The sequence below is a fragment of the Suricata suricatta genome, chromosome 16, assembly GCF_006229205.1.
Source record: "Suricata suricatta isolate VVHF042 chromosome 16, meerkat_22Aug2017_6uvM2_HiC, whole genome shotgun sequence".
Classification (NCBI taxonomy): domain Eukaryota; kingdom Metazoa; phylum Chordata; class Mammalia; order Carnivora; family Herpestidae; genus Suricata; species Suricata suricatta.
This window is the reverse complement of record NC_043715.1, coordinates 52,376,957-52,387,483: the sequence shown is the minus strand read 5'-3', so window position 1 is coordinate 52,387,483 and position 10,527 is coordinate 52,376,957. Positions and strand designations below refer to the sequence as shown.

Genomic DNA, 10,527 nt, shown 5'->3' with positions numbered 1-10,527 from the left:
CGGAGCTGAAGTACTGGGGCCCCGGCCTCTGGGTCTGAATCAGTCGGTGACCCCGCCCCCTGGATTCTGTAAGGTGAGATGCCAAAGTACTCAGACACTGGCATCCGGCCGGCGCACCTCCTCCCCCAGGACGCGGGACCCCTTTCTCCTTCAAGCCCCCTTCCTCCTTCAAGATTTAGGAATCTGGTCCCTGGCCCCTTCCTCCCCAAGACATAGGAATCTCAACTCCCAGTTTCCTTTTCTTTCAGATTCTGGAATCCAGGACCCTAATCCTTCCATTCCCTGGAATGTAGGAATCCAGCTCCCACCTCCCCTCCCCAGATTCAGAAATCTGGGGTCTGCTCCCTTCTTCCTCAGACCTAAGCATCTGGGTCCCCAGCCCCTTCCTCTTGCAGGAAATGGCTATGGATGCTCTGTTCCCTTAGTTCAAGATCTTCCTAGGATGTAGGTCTCCTCCCTCCCTCCCTCTCCTCCCTCCCTCCAGCCCTACCTTCTCGCTCTCCCAGAACCCACCATGGGCCATCCCCCAGCCGCTGCAGTCTGGATCTGGATGTTCCTGCTATTGCTGCTGGAAGCCTGGGCAGGTGAGGGGGCCTGACGGGAGCCTCGGGAATGCCATGGTGGGTGCTTGTGATGGCGTGTGGGAGAGGGATGAGCAACACGCTCACGTGTGGGAGCTTCTCCGGGCTTTCCCAAGGGTGGATGGGGGGCACGCACCCATGGCAACAGGCAGGAGTATTGTATGAGCACACCACGCTGGCAGGGCTGCTTGCTGAGATACCCACGGGAGTAGACGGGGCGTGTGGACGCATGTGGGAGCATGTGGGAGCATGTGGGAGCATGCTTGGGTGTGTGGCTTCGTGTGACTCATGGGCTTCAGTGCATCTGTGTGGCAAGCCAGGGGCCTCGCACGTGAGGGTGTGTGGACACGTGAGGGGCAGGCGGAGGCCTGGCTGCGTGTCTGTTTGAACCCACAGTGGCTTTCCTGGCCTCTGCACTGCCCCGTGGGGTGGTGATCCAAGCCTCTACCTCCTGCCGCAGGACGGTTGAGGGCACAGGAGTCCAAGGTGCTGGGCGGCCAAGAGTGTGAGGCCCATTCGCAGCCCTGGCAGACAGCCTTGTTCCAGGGGGTCCGGCTGCTGTGCGGGGGCGTCCTCATCCACGACAACTGGGTCCTCACAGCAGCCCACTGTAAAAAAAAGTGAGTTTGGGCCTGGGGCAGAGGTGGGCCGGGCCTCAGGGAAGAAGAGAGCTGGAGACTGGGCTTCGGGAAGAGGAGGGCTGAGAGAAGAGGGGACCGCGACCTCACACTCTTGCCTGGGTCCCAAACTACTTTCCACCACGACAGGAAGTACACAGTACGCCTGGGGGATCACAGCCTGAATCAAAAAGAGAGTTCGGAGCAAGAAATGGCCGTGGCTCGGTCCATCCCACACCCCTGCTACAATGGCAGCGCCGAGGACCACCGCCATGATCTCATGCTCATCCGACTACGTGGTCAGGCGTCCCTGGGGCCCCGAGTGAAGCCCATCAACCTGGCGGACCACTGCCCTCAAGTTGGCCAGAAGTGCACCATCTCGGGCTGGGGCACCGTCACCAGCCCCCGAGGTAGTAGGAGGGAGAGGAGAAGCTGGCTGGCCCACTGGACCCCAAGCCATTGGCAAAGCTTTGCCTCCGGAAGGAGATAGAGAGGGGACAGTGATTTCCTGAGGCTGAGATTCACAGGTGGCCCATGCTGGGAACCCCAAAGATCAGAATATTAACAGGAGTGGTGGGAGAAAGAAAGCGAAATAGATTGGTAAACCAGGTTCTCCCCCAAAATGGATGAAGGAATGAGTGAATGAAAGAATGTATGCCTTCTCTATGGTGGAAAGTACCATGCTATGAGACCTTTCATTGCACAGGGTCTTATATAATCTTCTTAACAGACTTTCTTGGGCCTCAGTGGCCCAAGAAAACAAGCTCCTATGATCTTCTCATGATTTCTGGCACCAGAGACTCTTCCTTTACACCCAGGAGTCCAGGCCCTTCCTCCCCCAAGACCCATAGTCTAGTTTCCAGCTCCCTCTTCACTCTGGACCCCAAGTCTGGACCTCAGCTGAAGTCCTCCCTTTGGGACTTCAGAGTCCAGGCAGCCCCTGACCTTACATCACAGTGAAAGAATTGAGGCTCAGCTCAGAGAGGTATGTGATTCACCAAGAAGCAGCAAAGCCAGCACTCAGGTCCCTGCCTATCTGACTCCTGGGTGTAAAGGAAGGAAACCCACCGGCTCATGAATCAGTCAGGTCTGTTCCAACCATGGCTCTACACTTTTTTCTGGGCAAGTCTCTTTCCATCTCTCTGCCTCACTTTCCTCATCGGCAAAATGGGAAGAATTGACCAATGGATTTTTAAAAGTTTATTTTATTTTTGAGAGAGAAAGACAGGGAGGGAGAGAGCACGAGCAGGGAAGGATCAGAGAGAGAGAATATCGCAAGCAGGCTCCGCACTGTCAGTGGAGCCTGATTCGGGGCTCAAACTCATGAACTGTCAGATCATGACCCAAGCAGAAACCCCGAGTTGGACGCTTAACTGACTGATGCACCCAGGCTCCCTGACCAATACATTTTTTTAATGTTTTTATTTATTTTTGAGAGAGAGAGAAAGAGAGAGAGAGAGAGATAGTGTGAGCAGGGGAGGGTCAGAGAGAGGGGGAGACACAGAATCCGAAGACAGGCTCCAGGCTCTGAGCTAGCTGTCAGCACAGAATCCAGCATGGGGCTTGAACCCACGAACTGCAAGATCATGACCTGAGCCGAAGTCGGACGCTTAACCGACTGAGCCACGCAAGCAACCCTGACCAATACATTTTTAAGCTTCATAAGGGCTCAGGTTAAAAGCTATTTTCTTCATTATGTGCTCCTAGTGCTCAGGATGGTTCTTTGTTTACAGTAGGTGCTCAGTAAATATTTGTTGAATGAATGCATGGATGAATGAATTATAGAATGAATGAATGAACCCTCTTTTAAAAAGCTATTGTGAGTTCAGATGTCTTACAATCAATGAGGTTGTGAGTATACAGTTTCTGGAGAATGGAGGTGTGAGATAGAAGTTTTTTCCCTGCAAGTCTATTGCTCAAGGGTTAATAAGAAAGTTTAGTTCCATTTTCTTTCTTTTTTAAGTTGAAGCATAATTGGCATACAATATTCTATTATTATTATTATTATTATTTCTTTTAATTTTTAAATTTTATTTTAGAGAGAGAGAGTGCAAGTGAGGGAGAGGGGCAGTGGGTAGGGACAGAGAGAGGATCTCAAGCAGATTCCCTGCTCAGCAAGGAGCCCAGTGCCGGGCTCAGTCCCATGACCCTGGGATCATGACCTGAGCTGACATCAAGACTTGGAGGCTCAACTGACTGAGCCATCCAGGTGCCCTATAATATTCTATTAGTTTTGTGTGTAAGTATAATGACTGGATATTTGTATACGATGAAAACTGATCACCACATTAAGTCTAGGTACCATCTGTCACCATACAAAGTTGTAACAATATTATTGACTATACCCCCCATGGTGTACATTACATGGTTAAGTCCACCTGTAGTCATTAATTCAACATTTGTTTGTAAGCATCTGGTATGTCCCAGCTGCTGTGTTGTGTGAAGTCCCTATCCTATGGATTTGCATGCTAGGTGGGGAAGTAGACAATAAACATACATATTAAATGGATTATTAGGTAGAGTTAAGTGATATAAGGAAATATCATGGAGAGTAAGAGGATGGGGAGAGATGGAGGGGTGGTGTCTTTATTAGAATGGCCAAGGAAGGCTTCTAAGATGAAGTGGCTTTTGGAAGAAGTAGGATTTAGCTGAATTGGGGTGGTCTGGGGATGGGAAGATTGGAGAAACAGGGTCAGAGGTGTCACAAGGGGGCACCTCCATGTCTTTCAGTCACCTGATTCTTAATTTGTGAATGACTCTGGGATGGGGCGCCTGGGTGGCTCAGTTGGTTATAAGCTTCCAAGTCTCAATCTAAGCTCAAGTCTTGGTCTCAGGGTTGTGAGTTCAAGCCCTGTGTTGAGCTCCACAAAGTGAAGCCTAGAAAGCAAGAAAAAAGGAAGGAAGGAAGGAAGGAAGGCAGGCAAGGAGGGAAGGAGGGTGGAAGGGCGGAAAGGACAGGACTCTGGGCAAGAAACAGAAGGTAAGGTCCAACAGTCCCTCTCTAGATGTTCGAAAGGAAACTGCAGGGCCTATGGCTTTGTTTAACGGGGTGAGAAGTGACGTGCCCTGCAAACTGTGTCAGAAAACCCTCCCGTGCAGCCATGGGTGTACAGAAGGGAGGTCAGAGTCAGTCACACAGGGACTGAGGGAAATGGTTGCTTTCTCTGGGAACTTACCATCTCTGCCCCCTCAGAGAATTTTCCTGAAACCCTCAACTGTGCAGAAGTAGAAATCTTTCCCCAGAAGAAGTGTAAAGATGTCTACCCAGGGCAAGTCACAGATGGTATGATTTGTGCAGGAGACAGCAATGGGGCCGACTCATGCCAGGTGAGTGACTTCTGAAACCCCCTTCTTCCTTTGTCCCTCAATGTCCTTAGCAGGGGGACCTCAAAGAGGGGGACCTCAAAGAGCACCCAGAGAGGTTATACCCCATCTCTAGAGCGGGAAGCAGGTTCAGAGGCGGCCACACTCTCCCTGCAGGTCACACTGCACAGGGGTCAGGAACGCTGAATTGTTGCTATTGTTTTCTTGGGAACCCTTGTCTTCAGGATAAGGTGCAGAGAGGGGAGGGGATAAAGGGAGCAAGAGGAGATGTCCATGCGGGAGAGAGTCTGAAGCTAGAGGGTAAGCAAGCTCCCTGCTCCCTTCCTCGGGAATTTGTGCTGACTCTATCATTGACCAGGTAATCAGCCACCATCTTCCAGTTCCATACAGACAAAAATCTCTTCCCAAAAGACCCCACCATTGTCGTGTGTGTGTGTGTGTGTGTGTGTGTGTGTGTGTCCATCCGCAAGAACTCTGCTACTTCCTCCTATATTTGGTAACCAGATTCAAATAACTTTTCACCCCTGGCCAGGAACAGAGACATCAGCTCAGTCACCTCCATGTAATCCTCACTTTTTTCTTTCCAGATTGGACCTTTAAGACATTATTCTCATCCCTCCTTGGTCAGAATGACCACCATTGCCCTTGGACTCCCCATCTGTGTCCTCCCTGGTACATGAGGCCCCCACCCCTCTATTTCACCATTGGTCCCAGGATACAATGCTCTGATCCCTGTTGGTTAGAGGAACCAATCATGCTACAGAACTAGTACTAAATGCTGGGTACAGCAGGGCATCTTAGGTGAAAGTATTCTCTTACTCTCCCCTTCCAGGGAGATTCCGGGGGCCCGCTGGTGTGTGGTGGTGTTCTCCAGGGCATCACATCCTGGGGATCAGACCCCTGTGGGCGGCCCGAGAGACCTGGTGTCTACACCAACATTTGCCGCTACTTGGACTGGATCAAGAAGACCATAGGCAGCAGGGGTTGATGCTGGGAAAAGCTCTGGACCCCCTACAATAAACTCACAACACAGCCTTGCTCCTTGCTTATCTGTGCTTTGGCCTTGCCGGGAGGGATGGAAAGACATGGGGGTCTGTGCCTTGTGGGGAAGCTTGATGCGTGGTCTAGAGAGACCAGATCACCCCCCCCTCATGGCCACTCTGGCTATCACTGCCTGGAGTTACCCTCTTTATTTCAGGAAGGGCTTAGAGGAATGGGAGGTTAATTTCAGGAGAGAAGACACACAAGGATTTCCAAATAGCCAATGGGTTGGCCTGCAAAATACAGATTTGAAAGAATTTCTTTTTTTAAATTAATTCATTTATTTTGAGAGGGAGAGAGAGCGAGCTTGTACAAGTGGGGAAGGGGCAGAGAGCAGGGAGAGAGAGAGAATCCCAAGCAAGCCCCATACTGTCAGTGACGTAGGGCTTGAACTCACAAATCATGAGACCATGGCACGAGCCAAAATCAAGGATTGACTGCTAAACCAACTGAGGCACTCAGGCACCCCTGGAAGAGTTTCTGTTTAGTTTTTCTAAGCAGCTAAAGTATTTCTAAGGTTTGCTGGCTGAGTTCCCCTTCCCCGTTTAAAAAATTATAAGAGGGGCACCTGGGTGGCTAAGTCAGTTAAGCGTTTGATTTTGGCTCAGATCATGATCTTGCCATTCCCGAGTTTAAGGCTTGCATCCAGCTCTGTGCTGACAGCTCAGAGCTTGGACTCTGCCTTGGATTCTCTCTCTCTCTCTCTCTCTCTCTCTCTCTCTCTCTCTCTCTCTGCCCCTGCCTGGCTGGCACTCTGTCTGTCTCTCAAAAATAAATAAATGTTAAAAAAATTGTTTTAATTATAAGAAAGATAAAGTAGGGTTCAGGAAATATATGAACATCTTAAATATGCACTGATGGAATCACCACTCTGATGAAGAGCCCTCAAAAGTCTGAGAGACAGAATATTTTTTCCCCTTAGGAGAAACAGAAATCTTTCTCACAGCCTAGAGCTTTTCTGCTGTGGCATGAAGAAATGAGTCACTTCATTGAAGGTGTCCAAACTGAAGTGTGAAGGAAAAGAGATTTGGGGGAGTTTTCATTTGCATAGAGGCTTAATGTAAGTTGTTTTGAAAAAGAAGTGTGTGGAGGGGGTAGTTACTATAAGGATATAAATAAATTGCAACAGGTTGAGGGGACTGGCTCCCCTCTATTTCATCTCCATCCATGTTTCATTTCTTTCTTACTACCAACTTCTAACTCATTATTTGGCTCTCTGAAGCCTTTCTCTACTTCATGCTTCTGCATTTTCATAGTGCTGGCTCTTTTGTGTGCTTCTCCAGTCTCTCTCCTTACTTCATAACCTCTGAACTCCACCTTCACCTGCCTCCAACTGCTTTGCTTCCTGAGGATTTCCCAGATTATATTCTCATGCAAGAGAATCCCATTGGTCCAGGTCAATTTTTCTCCTTCAGCCCCATGATAGGTTGCTGAATGGCCAATGGTTTAACTGCATTTAGGTCAGGTGACCAGTCCCATCCAATCAGTGACTATTTGGAATCAAAGGCTACGAATCATCTGGGACCTGGGCTGTGGGTGGAGCAGTTCTACGCAAGAGGTGTGGGTGTGCTGGATGCGTCCGTGACACACATCAACTTCTGTCTGTCATGAAAGTCCCAGAATACCAGAAATCCAGAGGAAGTCTTACATGCCTGATAGTAAACTCTTGGAGCTGGTGATGCATTTCTGGAGGTGAGACTCACGGGCCATCTCAGCCTAAAGAATTGTTTTAGAATTTTAGTTATGGATAATTTCAAGCATATATAAAATAGTATAGGAATCCTTGTATATCACCATCCAACTCAATCAAAACCAATTCTTTCACCTATGCTGCACACGTCCCTAATGCTGGAATATTTTGAAACAAATATTTGCCATCGTTTTGTTCTTAAATATGTTCATTTGCATTTCTAAAACAGAGTATGGAAAACTACAGTTGATGGCCCAAATCCCAAGAGCTATAAATAGCCTTTGCTACTTGATTTGATACCAGGGAGTATTAGTATTGAACCTTAATTAAGCAAGATGTTATTCCCCCAAAAGAATTCCATTTTGCCCATTAATAGACCTGTATGACAAAAATTGGTAACAAATGATTATTATTGTGTTTTGAATTTCATCAGTTAAAAATATGGAAGGGGGGTGTGCCTGGGTGACTCAGTCAGTTAAGTCTGACTCAATCTCAGTTCAGGTCTTGGGGTCATGAGTTCAAGTCCCCTGTGGGGTTCCACCATGCAACCTACTTAAAGAGAAAAAAAAGTGTGGAAATTTCTTTTCTTTCTTGTTATGAAAATACCTATGTACTACCCTCAATTTTGCCTCATGTCTAGAAAGCCTAAAATATGTACTACTTCGCCCTTTAGAGAAAATGTTTGCCAACTCCAGGTCTAAAATATATACTCCTTTAATACATAAACACCTTATGTTATCACCCCTTACAGAGTTAGTAATAATTCCTTAATATCATCCAATATCCAGGTGATACTTAAATGTCCCCAATGGAATATAAACCAGAGAGTACTTGAAAATGGATTTACAGTATTAAAGAAGGGCATGACTGAGGTCAGTGAAGGGAAGAGACTTGTCCAAGGTCAACCAAAATTCAGGAATAGGATTGTGCACTGTGGGGTCTGTGAGGAAATCAGAGCACTAGGCATGGACAAAAGCTGGAAGGAGCCACTTAGTCACAGAGCTTTTGGAGAGCAATGTCAGAGCCCAAAATGAGTTCAAAATGGCTTATGCACAAGAGGAAACTTATTTGCTTAGATGGCTAGGAAGACTGTGGGATGGTTTGTGATGTCAGAGGATGTGATGCGGGTACCGGAGTCTCAAGTACTTGAAAGAGTGACTTAAGCCAATTAGCTCTCTCTCACACATGCGCTCGCTCCCTCTCTCTCTCTCTCTTTCTCTCTCTCTCTCTGACACTTTCTCTCTGACATTCTGCCTACTTCTCTGTTCCTCTTGTTTTTCATATGTGTAAACTGTTTCTCAATTCTGCTTGTCTCTCCCTCTCCTGTGATCTCATTCTAGCCTCTGTAGACAGACTTTTTTAGAGAAAGAGAACCTAGCAGCTACTGACACACCCAAACACAGCAGAAACAAAGATCTCCATTCTCCTGGCATCTTGATATTACTCCAAGGGAAGAATTGCAATTGGTTCAACTTGAGCTGATCGATCGTTGTTGCCAGGGAAGAAGCAATGCTTTGTTGGGTTGGCCTGGGTCATGCATGCATCAATCACAGTGGTTGGATGGGCTGATGGTGAGATTTGGAGAACTATGATTGAGATTTTCACCAGAACTATCTGAAATAAAAGGGCAACTTTCCAAAAGAAATGGAGAGCTGTTCTTGAAAGAGGAGGGAAGGGAATCCAGAAAGTCAGAAACAATGGGCCTTCAGAATCCAACTCCTGACTCAGGAGGTTCCAGGGTCACACTGTCCAGGATCCCTCAGGGCAAGGCACAGCTGGCAGGATAACCAGATGCCAGTTCTCAGGTGTGATCATGAGCTGAATCATGAGTCATCAGGCAAAGGTTCAGGACACAGGTTTGAGGACAAGGGAGGTATGAGGCTGAGTATCTGTGTGGGACTTGAGAGCAGGTGCTGGTGCTAAACCCAGAGGGCACAGGACGGCTGGGACCTGGAGGTCTCACCAGCGTAAAGGTATGCATCCTTAATAGGCTCATACGGTTCCAAGTCCATTTGGAGCCAAATAAGACTTCAAGGGTGTGTGACAGTGTCCCAGGAAAGTTTTCTTCTCAGAAGGTGGGTTTTCTTCTGACTCCTTAGCTATTTGACTTTGCTCAAGTGATCAAACCTCTTTTAAACCTCCGTTTTCTCACCTATAAAATGGGGAAGACAGTCCTCACTTGGACCCATGTGAGAAATAAAAATGAGTTCTGACACATCACATAGCAGGTACACAAGAAATGAAAGCTGCTTCGTTCTAGATTGATGTGGTAAGACGGCTAATATTAACTCAGTGTGTGCTAGGTGTACATCCATTTTCTTTTAATAATTTTATTTAATCCTTCAATTTACCTTTAGAAGTAAATTTTTCTCTCCCCCACTTTAAAGAGAGGCAAAGTGAGGATCAAAAAAAATTAAGTCACTTACCTGAAATCACAGGACTGGCAATTAGGATTCACACCTAGGTGGGTCTGACTTGTGAGGCCAAGTTCTTTCTCACACCCTATGGCTAAATGGCTCAGGAATTAAGGAAAGACAGTCTACAGTTGGCAAATCTGTGGATGATAGTGGTTCGCAAACTTGTATACTAGTATTTATTTAAGTACCTCCTATGTTCCCTGGTCTGGGCTGGGTATGAACACCAGACTTGTTTCTTTTACTCATGTTTAGGTGTTTAGCAACAAAATCAGATTAAAAATCAGCAAAAAATCAGATGTTAAACACAAAAATCAGCAAAAAAAAAATCAGATTTTAAACACAAAAAGATAGACATGCAGAGCATAACAGAACGGAAGTTTAAGGGGTATATGAATGAATAACAGGGCTCCAGAGGAATGTGGTTCCCTTCCTCTTTCTAACAATGTTGATGAGGCAGGGGGCTGAAGAGAGAATCCAAGGATAAAGATTTGGGCACTAGATAACAAATTGGAAGTCTTACTAAAGTCTGTCCTTAGGAAGTCAGGAGAGAAAGATAGATTGCTGATTCATGGGGCTATGAGGTCAAGTGGCCTGGGGTCTACTACTACTTGATTTAGGAGCCTAAGTAAGGAAGGTTGACATCCCTCTAGGCCAGGGTCCTCCTGTGGAATTGGTGACATCAGGAGCCTAAGTTTTGGGGTCTCGTTTTGGATTTGATGAGAGGAAGTGTAGAAAGTTTGGGGACTTAGTTTGAATTTATTGAGGATAGAATCAATATTAGTATGGTGTTAGTTGGTAGACTTTATTTTAGAGTTTGTATGAAACAAAGAGTCAAGATCATGTGTGAAAATGGGAAA

General features: G+C 47.0%; 1 protein-coding gene across 1 annotated transcript; it reads left to right on the top strand.

Moving 5' to 3' along the window:
• KLK8 (kallikrein related peptidase 8) lies at nucleotides 1-5,560 on the top strand. The gene is made up of 6 exons (XM_029926181.1): nucleotides 1-73; nucleotides 507-584; nucleotides 1,042-1,201; nucleotides 1,349-1,608; nucleotides 4,392-4,525; nucleotides 5,355-5,560. Exons 2-6 carry the CDS (start codon nucleotides 515-517, stop codon nucleotides 5,508-5,510), a joined length of 780 nt encoding a protein of 259 aa, XP_029782041.1. The 5' UTR covers nucleotides 1-73; nucleotides 507-514; the 3' UTR covers nucleotides 5,511-5,560.
• Nucleotides 5,561-10,527: the final 4,967 nt, after the last annotated feature.

Excerpts from the sequence above, each read along its gene's own strand:
- KLK8 (XM_029926181.1), top strand. The coding sequence starts at position 515 with ATGGGCCATCCCCCAGCCGCTGCAGTCTGGATCTGGATGTTCCTGCTA. Across the intron at positions 1,609-4,391 it reads CACCGTCACCAGCCCCCGAG|AGAATTTTCCTGAAACCCTC; the intron begins GTAGTAGGAGGG and ends CTGCCCCCTCAG. Across the intron at positions 4,526-5,354 it reads ATGGGGCCGACTCATGCCAG|GGAGATTCCGGGGGCCCGCT; the intron begins GTGAGTGACTTC and ends CTCCCCTTCCAG.